The following is a 20,186-nucleotide window of genomic DNA, read 5'->3' on the forward strand; positions in this document are numbered from 1 at the left end:
CTGCAAAAAGAATACCCAAGTGAAGCGAGAATAATCATCCACAATTACAAAACAATACTTACTCCCGCCGATGCTTATGTAAGCGATCAGGCCGAATAGATCCATGTGGAGTAGTTCAAGCGGCATGTCGGTCGTTATGATGTTCTTGTGTGGATGATGGGTACCAACTTGCTTCCCTGCTTGACATGCGCTACAAACCCTGTCTTTCTCAAAATGAACATTTGTTAGTCCCAAAATGTGTTCTCCCTTTAGAAGCTTGTAAAGATTCTTCATCCTAACATGGGCTAGTCGGCGATGCCAGAGCCAACCCATGTTAGTCTTAGCAATTAAGCAAGTATCGAGTTCAGCTCTATTAAAATCAACTAAGTATAGATAACCCTCTAATACTCCCTTAAATGCTACTGAATCATCACTTCTTCTAAAGACAGTAACACCTATATTCGTAAAAAGAGGCTTGTAGCCCATTTTGCATAATTGAGAAACAGAAAGCAAATTGTAATCTAAAGAATCTACAAGAAAAACATTGGAAATAGGATGGTCATGCGATATAACAATTTTACCAAGTCCTTTGACCAAACCTTGATTTCCATCCCCGAATGTGATAACTCGTTGGGGATCTTCGTTTTTCTCGTAGGAGGAGAACATCCTTTTCTCCCCTGTCATGTGGTTTGTGCATCCGCTATCAATGATCCAACTTGATCCCCCGGATGCATAAACCTACAAAACAAGTTTAGGCCTTGTTCTTAGGTACCCAAACGGCCTTGGGTCCTTTCACATTAGAAACAAGCACCTTGGGTACCCAAACACAAGTCCTGGAGCCCTTGTGTTTGCCCCCAACATATTTGGCAACTACTTTGCCTGATTTGTTAGTTAAAACATAAGAAGCATCAAAAGTATTAAATGAAATGTTATGATCATTTGATGCAATAGGAGATTTCTTTTTAGACATTTTAACATGGGTAGAATGCCTAGAGCTAGATGCCTCACTCTTGTACATAAAAGCATGATGAGAAACAGAATGAGACTTCCTAGCATGAATTCTCCTAATCTTGTGCTCAGGATAACCAACAGGATATAAAATGTAACCCTCATTATCCTGAGCCATGGGAGCCTTGCCCTTTACAAAGTTAGACAATATTTTGGGGGCACTAAGCTTGACATTGTCTCCCTGTTGGAAGCCAATGCCATCCTTAATGCCAGGACGTCTCCCATTATAGAGCATGCTTCTAGTAAATTTAAATTTTTCATTTTCTATCTCATGCTCATTAATTTTAGCAGTTAGTTGAGCTATGTGATCATTTTGTTCTTTAATTAAAGCTAGGTGATCATGAATAGCATCAACATTAATGTCTCTACATCTCATGCAAATGGAAACATGATCAACAGTGGATGTAGAGGGTTTGCAAGCATTTAATTCATCAATCTTAGTATGTAACATGGCATTCTCATTTCTAAGATTAGAAATAGAAACATTGCAAACATTTAAATCTTTAGCCTTAGAAATTAGTTTATCATTCTCAATCTTAAGGCTAGAAATTGATTCATTCAATTTGTCAATCTTAGCAATCAAACTAGCATTATCATTTTCAAGATTGACAAGAGAATCATCACAAACATTTAATTTCTCAACCTTAGTAATTAATTTGGCATTTTCAATTCTAAGGTTGGAGATAGTGTCATGGCAAATGCTAAGCTCACTGGTTATTTTTTCACATTTCTCTAATTCCTGAGCATAAGCATTTTTCACCTTAACATGTTTTTTGTTTTCCTTAATAAGGAATTCCTCTTGGCTATCCAAGAGTTCATCCTTCTCATGAATAAAATCTATCAATTCATTTAATTTTTCCTTTTATTGCATGTTAAGGTTGGCAAAAAGTGCAAGCAAATCATCCTCATCATCGCTAGAGCTACCCTCATCACTAGATGTTGTATATTTAGTGGAGGCTCTAGATTTTACCTTCTTCCTTTTGCCGTCCTTTTCTATGAGGCACTTGTGGCCGACGTTGGGGAAGAGGAGGCCTTTGGTGACGGCGATGTTGGCGGCGTCCTCGTCGGAGGAGGAGTCGGTGGAGCTCATGTCGGAGTCCCATTCCCGACACACGTGGGCATCGCCGCCCTTCTTCTTGTAGTACTTATTCTTTTCCTTCCTCCTTCCCTTCTTGTCGTCACCCCTGTCACTGTCACTAGAGATAGGACATTTTGCTATAAAGTGACCGGGCTTACCACACTTGTAGCATACTTTCTTGGAGCGGGGTTTGTAATCTCTCCCCTTCCTTTGCTTGAGGATTTGGTGAAAGCTCTTGATGATGAGCGTCATTTCCTCGTTGTCGAGCTTGGAGGCGTTGATGGGGAGCCTACTTGATTTAGGCTCTTCTTTCTTCTCCTCCGTCGCTTTGAATGCGACGGGTTGCACCTCGGGTGTGGAGGTGCTGCCTTGCTCGACAATTTGATTGGAGCCTTTGATCATTAACTCAAAGCTCACAAACTTTCCTATCACTTCCTCGGGAGACATTAGCTTATATCTAGGATCACCACGAATTAATTGAACTTGCGTAGGTTTACGAAAAACAAGTGATCTTAGAATAACCTTGACCATTTCATGGTCATCCCATTTGGTGCTCCCGAGGTTGCGCACTTGATTCACGAAGGTCTTGAGCCGGTTGTACATGGCTTGTGGCTCCTCTCCTTGGTTGAGGACGAATCGACCGAGCTCCCCCTCGATCGTCTCCCGTTTGATGATCTTGGTCACCTCGTCCCCTTCGCGTGCGATCTTGAGGATGTCCCAAATTTCTTTGGCCGTCTTTAACCCTTGCACCTTATTATACTCCTCTCGACACAAGGAGGCAAGAGTATAGTTGTGGCTTGGGAGTTAAAGTGCCAAATTTGGTTAGCCTCATCTGAATCATAGTCCTTGTCCCCCACCTTAGGTACCTGCACTCCATACTCAACAATATCCCAAAGACTTTTGTGGAGAGATGTTAAATGGAGCATAATTTTATTACTCCACATAGAATAATCCTCACCATCAAAGGATGGTGGCTTGCCTAAAGGAACGGAAAGTAATGGAGTGCGCTTAGAAATGCGAGAGTAGCGGAGGGGCATCTTACTACACTTCTTGCGCTCATGGCGCTTAGAAGTAGTGGACGACGAGTTGGAGCCGGAGGTGGAGGGCGACCAAGAGTCGGTCTCGTAGTTGACCACTTTCTTCATTTTCTTCTTCTTGTCACCTCTCCGTTGTGACTTGATGGAGAAAGAGGATTCCTCCTTATGCTTGTGGCCAGACTCCCTCGAATGGGTTCTCCCCGAGCTTGCAGACTTGTCACCGCCGGTCACGATCTCCCTCTTGGTGTGATCTCCCGACATCACTTCGAGTTGTTAGACTCAAATGAAGCACCATCCTCTCATACCAATTGAAAGTCGCCTAGAGCGGGGGGGGGGGGGGGTGAATAGACGGAAACTAAAATTTACAAACTTTAAGCACAACTACAAGCCGGGGTTAGCGTTAGAAATAAAACCGAGTCTGAAAGAGAGGGTGAAAATAAATCAACCAAGAAATAAAGCGGATGACACGAGGATTTGTTTTACCGAGGTTCGGTTCCAATGAACCTAGTCCCCGTTGAGGTGGTCACAAAGACCGGGTCTCTTTCAACCCTTTCCCTCTCTCAAACGATCACCTAGACCGAGTGAGCTTTCTCCTTAATCAAACCGGGTCACTTAGACCCCTACAAAGACCACCACAACTTGGCGTCTCTTGCTTTGATTACAAATGTCTTGAGAACAAGAATGGAGGAAGAAAGTACGATTGCAAAAGCCAAGCGACAAGAGCGACAAATAACACATGGATCACTTTCTCTCTCAAGTCACTAATCACTAATGATCACTTGTCTCAGTTGTGGAACATGGAGAGATTTGAAGCTTTGATTGTGTCTTGGAATGGATTGCTAGCTCTTGTATTGAATGCAAAGGATTGGAATGCTTGGGTGAAGTGAATGGAGGTGGTTGGGGTTGTATTTATAGCCCCCAACCACTTCCTAGCCGTTGCCCCCTTTCTGCCGACCGCGGACGGTCCGCGCCCCTGGTCCGGACGGTCCGCCCCTACACATCAACAGCTACAATCACAACGGTCAGCTGTAACGGCTATATCAACGGCTACTATGCATTAAATGCGTTGTCAGATGTCAGATAAAGGCAGTCGCGGACGGTCCGGTCGTGCACCCCGGACGGTCTGCGAGTACGCTATAATTCATTTTACCGAACCCGTCACCTTCGGGTTTTTTGGTTCTGCGCCGACCGGACGGTCCGCGCCTGGTCTCGGACGGTACTTGCTTTTCCATCGGACGGTCCGTAATGTAGATTTGCTTTTATGCAGTGTTCCTGTCCGAGGGTCATGTTGGTGTCGCGGACGGTCCGCCGCAAGGGCCCGGACAATCCACGCTTAGTCTGTTTTTCCAAAAAGCTTCTCCTGTCCGGAATAATCTACGGTATTCCGGACAGTCGATTTAGAATAGTTGTAGATGAACTTATGCACCTGTGGAATGATCAACTAGACAAACTGGTTAGTCCACAAGGTTTGTGATGGTCGTCAAACACCAAAATCGATTATAGGAAATGTTGAGACTATTTCCCTTTCAATTGGCAGTCCATATTTCCAATTCTTCTACTTTAAAAATCATGTGCATAAGGTTGGAATGGATCTCTAATAATAGGCTCTTTGAACCTCATCCTGGTCATTGCTAGGATAACCTGTAATAGGCCGCCTATCCCTTGGATCATGCGGAAGTCGACTAATATCATAAATAGGTGCCGGTGTCGGTATTGGTGTCATAATCCCTTTAGGTGCAAGTGTAGGTAGGCAAGATGACATTATAGTCACATTTTTTCAACCCCTTCCGGTGCATCTTCTTGTTCTTGAATTTGCTCCTGTAGCACATCCCCAATAGATGGGGAAGATACCTTCTTCTTGGATGCATATTTCTGAAAAACAGATGAAATATCTCCACTTCTCTTCATGCTTCAACAAATCTACAATGAAGTTATACAATATTTAAATTTAGTATCACATGGACTAAAATATTAAAAGTTCCTAGCTATGATTTTTGGCATGGTAAATTAAATATATAATAATGGTGCCTAACTTGTCCCCTACTTAATTATTTTTTTCTTGTTTTTGTCCTTGTTTGTACATGGGTTAAGCTGAGCCACTAAGATTGAGACACACTGAAGCTAGGGGTGCAGAAATGGAAAAACCATTTAGATAGAGTTGGATAATAGAGACAAATAAATGATAAAAAATAGAACTGGCTATGATAATCAATCTCGTTCCTAGGGCTTTCTCTAGACTAAGATGATTATTAGCCAATAATCACCGTGACAACGCAATGTCGTGCACCCGTGTCGGTGCGGCACCACTATCTCCTGGTGTCCCAATTGCTTGCTAGTGCTGCTCATCGAAACTTTATCGTCTAGATATGTTGTGGACTTGTGGTGCCGTCACAGACTCGCATCAAAGAAACAAAACGAAGATGCTACGAACGACCGCATGTGTACAAGAGTCACTAGGAAGGCTGTAATGTTTTTTATATATAACACCTACATTTTAATGGGCTTTTGAACTAGAGTGGTATGTGGCCCACCAATACCAAATAAGGTAAACTTGGACACAAGTGAGTTTTATGTGTAAATAGGTATTCTAACATTGGTTGTTGGCTCCACATTCATAACCATTTAACCAATATAACATATATATTTTGTTTTTTATTAAAATAAAGTCTACCCATGTGATATATAGAAACTATAGCAATACATAGGCATATGACACCAGTTTTCACGGTTCCACAGTCGTCATGTGTCACCCGACCTTCCTCTTTCCACTTTATGCAAAAAATAAGATAAAATTGTGCACGAATGGTTTTTGTGTACATGTAGGGGTTCGAACCTTGATTGTTAGCTCCACATTCACACCCACATAACCAACATAACACATACTTTTGTGTTTTATGGGTCCATTTGGTTGGAGAGTCGTGAGAGCAGAGCGGTTCCATCCTAGATTTTGAGAGTAGGACGACTCCATTCCAGATTGTGAGTGCGGAGTTCCATTTTTTGTTCGCGACCACCACAAAGAGGGAGAAGTGGAACAGTGAGATTCCGCCCATTGTTTTTTAAGCTAGCTTGTCCCAAATCTGATAGGAATATTCTTGATTCCCACCTCAACAAAACAGACCATAAAATAAAATCTACTCAAGTGATATATAGAAAGTGTAGCGCAATGCACAGGTATCTGACACAAGTTTTTATGGCCGTCTTGCTTCACCTTTCCCCTTGCTGTATTATGCAAAAAGGTAAAATTAAGTGATTTTTGTGCACAAGGGTTCGAACTGTGGCCGTTGTTCCGCATTTACACCAACTTAACTAACAGAATACACATATTTTATGTTTTATCTATCTATCTATACTATAAAAGATCCAATTTTGGTGGGTCTATGATAGCCGTTAGATACACATTTTAATTAGAATTAGATGGTTTGAAAAGAAAACGACGGGAACACAGAAACATTTTGGAGGCCGGTAGGCACTGGTCAGTGTTTGTTTCGGCGACAAGGCCTTACCGCACTGCGCTAGTCCACGCTGTCGTTAGGGCAATGCTCGACATGATGCGACGAGCTGGCTAGGGTCCCGCAGCGGCGACATCCACCGTGCACGTCTTTGTCGCCGGGGCAGGTGCAGAGACACGGCTGCAGCATGCCGGCATGCGGCCTTGGATGACTCGCTAGAGCAGATGATAACATAGGGCTACGGGGATACACATTTTAATTAGAATCAGATGGTTTGAAAATAAAACAACGGGAACATAGAAACGTTTTGGAGGCCGGTAAGCACTGGTCAGTGTTTGTTTCGGCGACGAGGCCTTACCGCACTGCGCCAGTCCACGTCGTCGCTAGGGCAATGCTCGACACGATGCGATGAGCTGGCTAGGGTCTCGCAGCGGCGACATCCACCGTGCATGTCTTTGACGCCGGGGCAGGTGCAGAGACACGGCTGCGGCATGCCGGCATGTGGCCTTCGATAACTCGCTAGAGCAGCTGATAACATAGGGCTACAGGGAGGCGTCAAACTGCTGGGAGGAGGCTTGGAAATGCATGAGAACCACTCACGCTCGTAGCATATAGTCTATAAATGATTTAAAAAACATATGCATCTCCACAGAGAACTTGTTTAGAGTTTCATTTTTCCATTGTTATATGTTATGGTTTTCAAATATTCAATATATGGTTCAAAATTATAACTAAGTCTTCTCTATCTTTTTGATTGATGAGTTTTGTAAGGAGCCCTGAGTTTCCTCTAACTAGAGGAAGTCCAGGCCGACCACCTGCGACCTGGTCAAGCCCGGCGCACACATTGCACCCATTCACCAAGCCAGGCTGTCGGGTGCGCCCCCACCCCACGTCTGTGCATGAAAAAAATACGAAGGCATGCATGAGTCAAACACGTTTTTCTGTACGCGCGTAAATTTAGGAAAGAGATATGTGACTGTTTCTATTTTTAAATGCTTGATTTTCTCCATAAATATAGGATCGTTGGAACAGACATGCAACTAGACTCGTCAGGACCAATTTATGATATATACTAATACTAATTATGCTACACAATATAAATATTTATGCAATTCAGTACACTCTGTAAAAATCTGTTACATACTGCATGCACAAAATTAGGATGACAAAAACGTATGATGAAAGGAAATGAATTGGCATGTATGGAAATAAAAAATAGTATTTAATGCTTTATTTCCTCCATAAATATATGATAGCTCCAACAACAATGTAGCTAGGCTCGTCAGGATCAGTTTATGATATATACTGATATTAATAATACTACACGGTGTAGATATTTATGCAATTCTATACACTGTGTAAAAATATGTTACCTGCTGCATGCGCACAAAATTAAGATGAAAAAATGTAGGATGAAAGGAAATATATTGACATGCATGGAAACAAAAAATCGTATTTAATATTTTATTTCCTCCATAAATGGATCGCTCCAACAACCATACAACTAGACTCGTTAGAACCAGTTTATGATATCTTTACTACTATTAAGGCTGTAAGGGGTAGGCTGCCTCTCCTGGTTCTGCCTTCAGCCAATCTGCACTGTCCATCTATATGCATCAAATCATCACCGTCCGTCTCGTCGCCTCCCCTTCAAGCCTCCTCCATCCTTCGATCGCAACTGCTCCTCTCTCCACTCCCCTCTTCCTCGACAGATCCTCCAACACACCGCCGCCGCTCCCCCCTCGCCCTCTGGCCTGACCGGTCTGCCTCGTCCGCTTCTCTCTTACCCTTCCTCCCCCTCCTCTCCTGTGGGTGCTCCCTCCCTCTCCGGCTCTCCCCCCGTCCCCCAAGCCCAAATCACCGCGCCTCGCCCCACAGCACCGGTTGCGTGGGAGGAAGGAGAAAGGAAGGAAGGAGGGGAGGCGGCTGTCGGGCGAGATGAGCGACTCCTACTGCCCCGACTGCAAGAAGCAGACGGAGGTGGCGTTCGACCACTCGGCGGGGGACACGGTGTGCACCGAGTGCGGCCTCGTCCTCGAGGCGCACTCCGTCGACGAGACCTCCGAGTGGCGTACCTTCACCAACGAGTCCAACGACAACGACCCCGTCCGCGTTGGTGGCCCCTCCAACCCGCTCCTCACCGACGGCGGCCTCTCCACCGTCATCGCCAAGCCCAACGGCGCCCAGGGCGACTTCCTCTCCTCCTCCCTCGGCAGGTGGCAGAACCGCGGCTCCAACCCCGACCGATCCCTCATCCTCGCCTTCCGCACCATCGCCAACATGGCTGACAGGTACGCCTCTCCGGAACTCCCTTTCTTACGCTACAGCTTCGATCTGGTTCTATCCAAGTATGTAGTAGTTTGCGCTGAAGTACCGTGGCACTGGGTCTGACAGTTTGTGTTGTCCAAAGGATGGTCAGTGGAACATGATAAAAAAGGTACGCCATGAACATCTGAACAACCATTAACATTGTAGCAATAGTAGTTATCATTCTAAAAACCTTATTCAATTCAATGTGCGATAAACATAGTGTTATGTCTATGGATAAGTAAATTCTTTCCATGGTAAATATCATGATTTATAGGAGAAGCTTGACCGGGTTGCTTGAGTTTTGTTCCCTCTATACTAGGGTAGCTACATAGGCTTCTTGCTACATGTTCACTGAAGTGGAATGATGGAATTTTTGTGATGGTAAATTTATGTTACTAATTTTATTATTTGTCTACACATTCTATTTTGTTATGTGCAGCAAGTAGTAGATGGTGCAAGGGTGGGCAACTGGGCCTGCGTTAACTTTTGTCAAAAGTTGCGTGCAGATAGTGTTGGTAAATTTTGCTCTGATCTGATTAAGTGGTCTCGCACTACTGGAGTGGTAATATACATTTACGTTTGCTTTTGATTTCCTTATCATCAAAGAATTTTCTTGCATGACTCCCAGTTTACCATTCCACTCTGGTTTCAGGACATGGATAACTTGAGACTTCCAATATACACCGCTCGTCCTGAACAAGCTGAAACTGATCTTCGTAGGCTCTATCAGGATGCTCGGAACAAGCTAAGATGGCAAAAGTTTGATCTTTTGCTTGCTATACTACCAGAGAAAAATGGCGGCTTATATGGTAATATTTATTACAGCAAACTTTGTTTATTCCCTGATTATCACATATATGTCATGCTTGACTACTCTCAACAATAGGTAATTTCAAAAGGATCTGCGAGACAGAGATTGGTATCATGTCGCAGTGTTGCTTGGATAAAAATGTTAGAAGAGCAGGCCCTGCATATTTTGCTAATGTTGCTATTAAGATCAATGCCAAGGTTAATCTCAACTTGATCTCTTCACAAAATTTGTTGAGAAGCATGGTACTAATGTATTCATTCTTTGCAGTTTGGAGGAAGAAACTTAGAATTTGCTAATCCCAAAGAAAGCTTACCGGGTGTTACAATTGAACCAACAATTATATTTGGTGCTGATGTCACTCACCCTGCCGCTCTAGATGATACCGCCCCTTCCATTGCTTCTGTAAGATCTTTTCTGTTTACAGTAGGGATAGTATCATATCATTATAATCTTTACTACTTATTAAGACAGCAAGGGGTAGGTTGCCATTCCTGGTTCTGCCATTCCCTGTTCTGCCGCTTCCATTCCCGCTCCCGCATAGCCTATTCCCATTCCCGCTTGCCCAGCACACGCACACACCTCCCTGACCCGGCTGCGAATGTCGTCGCACGAGGCCGCGCCACCGCTCCGTCCCGGCTCCGAGCCGCCGCGCCACCCCTCGCCACCTCCCCGAGTCCCACAGCCGCGACGCGCGTGTCCCCGTCGTGCCACCACTGCCTCCCCATCGCTGCCTCCCCGAACCCCCGCAGCCACGACGCATGCCGTCGTCATCGAACGAGGCCGAAGCCCCACCACACCACCACTCCCTCCCCCTCGCCGCCTCCCCGACCGGTCGCATCCCTGCAGCTCAGAGGCTACCGGTAGACGGAGAGAACCCTGCTCCCTTGCCTAGGATTCCCAAAACCCTAGCCTCGACCCGTATACACGAGGACCCCCGACAATGAGGAGGCTGCTGCGACAGCTGCGCCACGTTCATGGTCGACAAGGTCATCGCGCTCACCGCCTCGAGCACCCCCGACGACGAGGAGGCTGCTGCGACGGCCGCGCCACGTTCCTGGTCGGCAAGGTCATCGCCCTCTAATACCTCATGCGCCATTGTTGCATCGTCTATCCCAAGGCAAGATTGGTTCTTCCTGTGATGTACTGATTTTGCTACCTAAATTGTTTAGTAACAACATAGTCTTCACCTTTGGTATTACTGAAAGTATATGTCACACGTTTTCTTGGTCCACCTATTCCTCATCGGGTGGATGCCAACAAGGAGGCCTTCTCTTTGTACCTTTTCAGGTTATCTCAGAGGACCAGCCAAGAACAAAAGGAGTTGAACAGATGGAAAAACCATTTCACAGGATTGAAAGCATGTTCTTTACCAAAACTTGATTTGAGCACACACAAAATAAATAATGCTAACTAAACTAAACTCATTTGCCCCGCATAGTTTCAGTTATACAGAATACAACTAAGATCCTATAATATAATCCAGTTACAGAGGAGGCAAAAAGCAGTTTTGTGTTAACATTTATGTTGCTTTTACCACTAGCCTACTATACTCGCTCCCAAAAAGGGAAGCGTATTTTATAGAGCGAAAAGCCAAACCTTACAGACTTTGTTCAACAATTAATCAAATTATATAGGAGTTTAGGACATGTAGAAGCCTCGAGCAATGTCTCTGCCCGGTGCCCAGATAGCAAAATGATTGTGGTGTTTACTGAGACACCATAGGCCAGTAAAAAAATCGCTGGTGCATGAGGATTTGCACCACTGCAATAGGTTGGTATGCCGCACAGCCACAACCACACAGGCATACAGTCAAGACTATGGTTGTTCCAATTATAATCAAGATAAAGTGAAAATGCAGCATGTTCCTAATGCACTGTATTTGTCCCATTAGCCCAACAATATGTCACGTCCCCTCTGAACTATGAAGGCTATGGTTTACCAGCTGAATGTTCTGATTAGCTTAACCGTTGTAGCATGGAGACTTGCAAACATAATTAGGGACACTATTCTTCGAGTGCCTCTGTTAATTACAGTGAGGAATTCCCTATTGTTTTTTCTCAGATGTTTTGTCGATACTCGGGATTGAGTTGTGTGCCTAGGATTCCATGTTTTTTGATTTGAGCTTTACTTCCCAGTTATACTTCTCATTCTTTGGGTTTTGTACCTAATGACCTGTATCGAAACATCTATGGTTACTAAATTGTTCTTAATCAGATCAGGTATAAACTTGTCATCGTGGCTGGGGACAAAACGGGTGAAACTGAGTTTGTTATGTTTGGCCGGATAACACAGCATGTCAGCATCTCGTGCGGAAAACGGCTGCAGTGGTGTATGCCCTGTCAATAGAATCAGCGGTGTATTCCCTACAAAATCTGACAATAGCATCGACGGTGTATGCCCTATCACCGGCAAGGATCATGGTAGCAACCTCAAGGAAAGTCGTGATCATGGTGAAGAAAAGGGCAAGGGTCCTTGTGTGGTACCAGCAAAATGCCCATTTGGTTATGACTCCAACACTTCCAAGCTAGGTCTGCTTAGCTTCACTGTCTGCCAGACACTGCTCCATGAAAGTAGAAAATGTAAGTTGTGTACCCATAAATTCTGCAAGTGTGCCTCGTTCGTCACATCTAGATTAATTGTTCCTTGCTTCAATATGTTCTTACTGGATTTCTTTGGCAGCGCATGTATATCATGCTTTAAAGACAGTCCACTATGTGGTGCCGATATAGAATTCAAGCTCTTGTTCACCGATTCATTGATGGTCATGCCAGAATCAAGCGATCACATGCTACAGGGGATGTGGAAGCAGCAGGTGACAAGAATAAAGTCATATATGAGGATGTTTTCATGGAGAGATGGGCTTTTCTAGCGCAGCAAGCTGTGAGGGTCGATAACTAAGTAAATTGGTTTAGCCTCTTATGTTGAAATAGATTCTTGAACTTGTAAAATTTCAACAACTAATCATTATATATTATTCATTGATTTATTTATGATATTGATATTACAACTTACAACAATAACTGTTTCTCTCTAGGATTTTTGTGTCTAAAACATTGGAAGTGCAAAGTCAAGGCTCACTATGTATGTAGACGATATCAAGGAGTTAAAATGTTCAGAAGATAGACCTATGTTCACAACTTGGAGCTGTGTTAGGAATGCTTGGGGATTGTTGGTATGTCTATTGTCCCTTAACTATTTCCCCTCAATAGTTGTTTTCACTTCATCAGTAAACTAAGAAAATACTACCATGACCAGGGTGCAAATGGTTGGATAACTACGGACATGAACACATATAGCTACATTGTTTCTCAAATTAGAATACAGATAGGATTTCAGTAAATCAGATCATGGTATGGTTGCAGTTTTGTAGTACGGGTAATTTTGTTTTGTTTTCTCTGATGCTAAGGTAGTTTTAAGATTTACTTTGACCTTTCCTTTGGTTGATGTAATCTTGAAGCTGTAGTCGTTAGAGGTAATCATAGGTTTTGTTCATAAGAGGACTTGACTTTTCGTGGATGTGGAAGCATTTGTTTGTTTTTGTTCGAATGCAAGAGAGATATTTTAGGGCCTGGCGATCACCTTGTTTTGGTGCTCTGCACAATCAGCATTCCTTTTACCGTGTGAATAAGGATCTCACTTTAGGTGTGTTAAACTGGGTTTTTGAATTTTGAATAATTTGTTGATGATGGAAGAGTGGTTGTTCGATATGTTTACGCTAGAGTGGAAATGTCTATGAACATGAACAACAAAATGGATAATGCAGAGTTCATTATTATTTTTTGGTCTTCCCTTGGTTAGTAGTCGTTTTTGAGTTGCTCAACACCAAATGCATGGTGGATATGCTGTTGCATGATATGTGGATGTATTTGTTAGTGGGTGACAAGTTCAATGATTTTGCTAATCAGGACACATTTATTTGGCATGAGGCAAACATACCATATGCAGTATGGGAAGTTACCAGCACTCACGATAATTAACATACTATCCTTCAGTGCTATGGTACTAATTTCAGTAACATAAACATTATTTCATGCAACTATGGCCTATTTGTTTTGAATTTTGTGTATTTACTGTTACATGCTATTAAGCATATTGCATCTTTGTTTCCCCATGTTTACTTTGCCAGCTCGAGTTACCCTGTGGACCTAACAGATCCTGAGTATGATCACAAGTCTATATTTGGGAGGACACATTGTATGTGCTATTGTTTTCCAGCATGATCTTCCTTTATACGATCTCATGTACGTATATAATACTAATTACATTATGCCTGCCATTTAGCTGTTGTGGCATTCTTGCCAAATTTAAAAGCTGGTAAAAAGAAGAGCTTGCTAGGAGATTCAAAAGAGCCTGAAGACCAAGCACCACATAAGGTTGTTATTTTCATCCTTTGTCATCAAGTATGTGAACTACTAACTTGTGGCATTTTCTTTTATCTTCCAAGCTAACAAATGATTAACATTTTGTTTAAGAAATAGAAAACTAGGTGATTGACTGAGCCTTACTGCTTAGAACTTAAGTCTGTATCGTTGTTTGTTTAATATTTAGGTTGCTTCTAAAATGGATGAGCTTGTACTATTTCATAGTAGAAACCATATTATGGCAATGAAAACTGTAATTAATCATATCCCCATATTATTTTGTTTTCTAAGCTTTTTAACTTCTATACAAAATTATTCTATTTAAATGGGAACAAGCAACCTGCTCTTTTGCCAAGTAGCCGCTCTTGTCATTATCATGTTACATGAGTATAGAATCAAAGTTAGATTTCTAAATGGCAACTGTGTTGAGTGAACTGAGTGCTTCATTGAATTATATTGTTTGATGCTTTGTGTGAATGGCTAAACCTTCAGCCCAAATGCCTAATGTATGATTCTTCTTTTGCTATAGATTATGATATTCACAATCTATGAAGTGCATCATGTTTTGGTTCTAGGTACTGGCTTTCAGGGACATAAACACTCAAGCTCCAACACACATCCTCATCATCCCCAAAGTCAAGGATGGACTAACTGGTCTGTCAAAGGTAGAGTGTACTGCTTATCAATTACAATGTACTGTAGTTGTCTAAAATCTGTAATCCTCAAAAGCCAAAAAACACATTTCATCTTGGCCTACTTTCCCACTTCCCACCCCCAACAATGTTGCTAATTCATCTGAAATATTTATAGGAAAGGATGACATTAAACCACAAGAATACATCACAATGGCCAAAGCACATCCTTAAGCGTGGATTGTCTATTCAAGATGAAGGCACTCGAGCTGCTATTGCAACACAACTCCAACAAAATACTCTTGTTTATTTCTTCATCTAGGTCTACGACGGATCCATCCTGCTGGACAATCGCTCAAGCATCGTGTCAGAGATGTTCGCCACACCCAACAACAACTCGATGTGCGGGTACCCCGTAGTCGATGCCGTCAAGGCGGTGCTGGAGGAGGTTTGCCTAGGCATCGTCTCATACGTTGACATACTGGAGCTGAGAAAGGGACAAAACAAAGAACGAACTTCAAATCAAAGCTAAAGAAGCGGATATTCAAAATCTTAAAAAGGTAATGCACAAGTACTACTGGTTTCAGTATATTTATGGTAGTAGAGATGTACTCATTATTTCAATCACCATGATGGTGAGTGGAAGTGAATATGATTGTGTGCCGGTGCAACGCATGTGCATTTTACCATAATGAGAAAACGTCGTAGAAAGTTCTAGAAAAATAGTAAAAATGTGAAATCAATTATATTAGCCTTGTATTGGAAAAATATTAGATATCAAGTATTTGAAACCCTTTACAGCTGTTTTGTTGAATTAGTGCTTTTCAATAATTGGTTAATATCATTAGATTCGTCAATGTAAAATCTCTAAAAATTGGACATATGAGTTGATTGTATATTTAGAGGTTGTAGAAAGAGTTTCACGTAGAAATAAAATATCTAAGTGATTTTTAGTAATTTGTTCCGTATATGCTAGAAAAAGAGAAATTAGGTGTTGTTCTTGTGTGAAGATTAAATGAGATAGTAATTTTGTGTAAAATTTAGTAGACTGAAATCAGAACATTAAAAGGATAATTGGTTATGTTTAAAAGGCAGAGTACCAGAAGAGAATTTAATGATGTATATATGATCATTTGAAACACTTGACACCAGTAGACAATTGGCACTTTAATGATGTATGATCCTTTGAAACATTTAACTCCAGCAGGCATGCATCACATATTTTTGTTTGGCATAATGCTTTCTTGTGACGATCATAGGTATGCTGCATATTTTTGGCGTAATGCTATCTTGTGTTGATCATAGGTCTGCTTGCTTTTGAGTTATGACCCACACTTTTTTCCTTAACTTACGAGACTTAACATAGAAAATAATGGACCCATTTTATTTGACATAGAAAACGAACATGGCTGCAGGGTGACCGCGTTACCCCCAAATGCATTTCCCTTACCCTCTCACATATTGCGTGAAATCTCAGTTGCAAACATATTGCAGTGGCTCGCTTTATTAAAAGTTGTTTATGCCTAGGAAGCTACTTTAGTTATGTTATATGTTGTGTTTGTTTCTTCGGACTAAATTTTAGCCCGTGTCAAATCATTGAATATTTGAATGACAATTACGAATATGCATTTCCCTTGCCCTTCACATCTCACATCATTGGCTGATGGTTTCACGATTTTGTTATTGACGGCGTGATGCTATTTGTTTGCAGCCACCACGTGGCCGCTCCTCATCCTGGTGCTCCTCAACTGCATCAAGAGGGCATCTTGGGGAAGAAGCATGGTGCCACCAAGAGCGTTGTCGTTCGGATGTTTCGCGTTGTTGACCAGTGTGTAGAGGATCTCAAGCTATCAGGTTGGCTCTGATTCGGAGGACGTTTTGTATTGATCAGTTTGTTGTTGTATTTGTGCTATGATTACTGAAAAACATGACAAGCATATGTCTGAAACTTTCATGTCGATTATGCCTAATATTCTTTATGAAGCCTTTTGTACTTGCATACTCCCTCATGTTTTATGTATCTGTCTAGGTTATTGTTGTACTATTTTTTCCTGTTGCAACGCACGGGTATTTACCTATATTCTGTATATTAGTTATTACGTTTCGGTACAAGATGGTATACGAGTGAATGGCCTCTCTACTTCAGCGGATTATTTTACTGCTAGCTTTTGTTTATCACACAGACACAGTTAATGCTTAATCCTTAGAGCTGCATATAACCAAGTGGTGCTTACCTGGATTTGAGGACCTATGATGCTTGTTTATCTCAAGTGAGCCTTTTGAGTCTTCATGTTTTGTTGAAGAACATCATTACATGCACTATCCATTTGGCAAAATTAATAGCAATTTGTATTTCTTCTCTGTTTCAGGAGTAATGTAGGCCAGCGAGTGCTCGGGCAGATAGAAGAGAGAGAGAGAGAGAGAGAGGAGATGCAGCGGCTCACGGGGCGGGACATGTGGGACGTGGAGGAGTGCCAGAGCCCGCGCATGGGCAGCGTCATCCTCGGCGTCGGCGGCACCAGCAACACCGTCTGCGTCTGCATCCCCGCCGCCATGCCCTTCAACGACCCCCTCCCCGTCCTCTCCCGCACCGTCGCCGGCTACTCCAACCACAACTCCGTCGGAGGTAACAGCCGCGCCTGGACTCGCTCCGAACCTCGACGGTCGCAGCTGCTTGCTCTGCACAAGTCACGATCAAGCAATGATCGTGATGGATAATAAACCAGTCAAACCATCGTTTTTTCCCTTTGCTGGTTAGAATAAACGTAGGATTAGTAAAAGAAGTACTTGTTCCGATTGTTCAGAGGACAGGGCAAGGGAGACGCTGGAGAGGGTGATGTCGCAGGCGCTGCTCAAGGCGCGCCGGCGACGGTCAAATGTCTGCGCCGTCTGCTTGGCCGTAGCAGGCGTCAACCATCCAGTCGATCAGCAGAGAATGCTGGACTGGCTCAGGTCTGTCTAGCATATAGATATACACCCAATTTAGTTTACCCAAACATTATAAATTTTCAGACAGCTGTCAGCTGAAACTGTAGTCTTTTCTTCAGTTAAGTTCGTCTCCGACTGAGCGCACAGGCAAACGCTCTTTTTCAGGGACATATTTCCAAGCCATGTCAAGCTGTTCGTGGAGAACGACGCGGTGGCGGCGCTGGCCAGTGGAACCATGGGCAAGCTGCACGGATGTGTGCTGATCGCAGGGACAGGGACCATAGCGTATGGGTTCACCAGTGATGGTAGGGAAGCTCGAGCAGCAGGTGCAGGGCCAGTTCTGGGTGACTGGGCCAGGTTAGTCAAAAGGGACTGTGTTTTCTAATCTACGACAGTATTGTTAATACAGGATAACTCACTACTCTAAGATGTCTTCAGATATAAAAAATGAGTAAAATGGTTATATATTATTATCCATCTAAAGAACACATGTAATACATGTAAGTGTATGTACTCGTCATACTAAGGCTCATGGTATTAGTAGTTGTTGATAGGATAACACTCATTTTAGCTTTTACTAATTGTCGTCAAAACACTACTGCAGTTAACGAAGTGGAGCACCTGAACTAGCAGTCACGTCTGCAATATACACACCAGCAAAACACTCCTGTAACACTAAACAGTTCATGCATATCCTTGACTGAAGACGATGTTGCAAAGGTTTCAGACATCAGCTTTGGCGTTGACAAGAAACAAGATGACGAGTACAATGCTCCTGATGAGTACAACGCAGTGTATAAAATTGCTTTGTACTACAACGCAGTGTATAAGTTTGCTTTGTACTGCTTGAGACCATCTCTGGAAGGCGTTCATATTTTGACGATGATGTGCTCCTATATTTTCCTTTCTGAATACCAAATTCTTTAATATGTCCTCTTGTGTGGAATCAAGTTCCTAATTTAGCTAGAGCAATACTTGAAAAGAGGAATCACAATTAGTTGTTTTTCATGTGATTGTATAACAATTTCTCGTAAATGAATATAATGCTGACTAATTTACTGTTTGTGTGAATAGGTGTCGGCAAAATCTTCTAAGATGATTCCTGACTAATTTATATGTTCCCGTTGCAACGCATGGGCATTGACCTACTATACTTATACAAATTATGTTACACAGTGTAGATATTTATGCAATGTTGTACACTGCGTAAAAAATCTGGCATGTGGTTCACTGGTGGACGCATCTCCAGGTTCGAGCGTAAAAATCTTAAGTTTTGAGCATAAAACCCCTCGGTTATAAGCGTAAATATCGAGCCAATGTGAGAAGTTGATATCTCTGGTGGGTTCTATACACAATCCTATTTTTATGACAGTTCCGAAAAATATGGGAGTCGCATCCATGGGGTTTCTATTTTTAGGCAGATCCAAAATTATGACAGATCGTTGGAGTTTCCATTGCATGCGTGGAAATTTTGAATGATATTTTCGTTTCCATTGCACGCATGCAAAAAAAAGGATGGCATGGTTCACACAGAGCATAAATTCATATACAAAGTCGCATAATTACATACACTATGTAGCATAATTGATAAAAAAATCTAATATCGGTTCAACTAACAGCCCCCGCGGGAATTAGGGATAGTTTTATGGCAACATAAAATCGTATTCATTGTCGTAAAATCATCACTGGAATGCATAAATAGTGTAAGTAACAGGCATAAAACATAATTACTGATAACATAAACATGGATCGGATAGTTCGTCGCCGGGGGACGATCCCGAGGCCGCTAGATCAAAGGACGCCGCCGAAGCCGCCGGGTAGGAGGAATTGGTCGTCGAAGGACTCCTGAGCCACCCATGCCTCACGTGCCCGCAATCGCCAGAGACGACCGCGCCTCGCACGACCCGCGTACCTCGTCGCCACCGCCGCCGCTGCCGACGCCTACCGCGCCTCGCACAACCGCCGTTGCCACCAGACCTAGGGTGCGCTGTCGCCGCCCGTCCGCTTCGGGAGCGTCATCACCGCTTGCCCGCCCGCTCGAGTCGCCGTCGCTCGTTCCTGATAGAGCGCCGCCATCGGTCGCCCGCCTCAGGGCGGCGAACTACCACCGCCGCTAAAACCTAATCCCTGGCGGTGTGGGTGTGTTTTTATAGCAGCCCAGATCTGGTCCGGCTCGATCAGATTGCACAGTCTAATCTGAGCTTTCTCTAGTTATTGGAAGCACTTGGCTCATAATATAATATATATATATATATGGTATATATAATATTTTATTATCACGCGCGTGCCACGCGTGCACTTTCACTAGTTAAAATAAAGTCTAACTAGAACAATAGCAATGCACGGATCTCTCACCTCTGGCCATATAAGACTGGCTTCAACGGATGCGGCAGCCCTCCCCCTCCCCTATCACTGTACACGATATTGGGGCTACAGTCCCCCCCTTGCGTTCACCGGCGTCCTCCTCCTCCTCCTCCTCTCCCGTCGCAAATCTTTCTCTCTCATGCTACATGGAGGGGCACTCTACGCCGCTTTCCTCCCCCGCAGCCGCTTCCTTCACCCACACGCCCGCGGGTGCGGAATACTCCGAGGA

General features: G+C 43.2%; 1 protein-coding gene and 1 pseudogene across 2 annotated transcripts; both read left to right on the forward strand.

Moving 5' to 3' along the window:
- Positions 1 to 8,315: 8,315 nt before the first annotated feature.
- On the forward strand, positions 8,316 to 8,912 carry LOC103645624 (transcription initiation factor IIB; the record flags this gene model as incomplete). Its single annotated transcript, XM_008668645.3, has 1 exon — positions 8,316 to 8,912. A coding segment is annotated over exon 1 (423 nt), but the record flags the coding sequence as incomplete, so codon positions are not given.
- A 1,315-nt stretch (positions 8,913 to 10,227) lies between these two features.
- LOC103644041 (N-acetyl-D-glucosamine kinase pseudogene) lies at positions 10,228 to 18,656 on the forward strand (annotated as a pseudogene). Its single transcript, NR_163189.1, has 14 exons — positions 10,228 to 10,789; positions 10,960 to 12,251; positions 12,352 to 12,570; positions 12,707 to 12,844; positions 13,799 to 13,866; positions 13,954 to 14,072; positions 14,609 to 14,698; positions 14,844 to 15,225; positions 16,377 to 16,519; positions 16,849 to 16,935; positions 17,035 to 17,291; positions 17,470 to 17,617; positions 17,759 to 17,950; positions 18,198 to 18,656. The product of NR_163189.1 is annotated as an N-acetyl-D-glucosamine kinase pseudogene (transcript).
- Positions 18,657 to 20,186: the final 1,530 nt, after the last annotated feature.

This window comes from Zea mays, chromosome 1 (assembly GCF_902167145.1).
Source record: "Zea mays cultivar B73 chromosome 1, Zm-B73-REFERENCE-NAM-5.0, whole genome shotgun sequence".
Classification (NCBI taxonomy): domain Eukaryota; kingdom Viridiplantae; phylum Streptophyta; class Magnoliopsida; order Poales; family Poaceae; genus Zea; species Zea mays.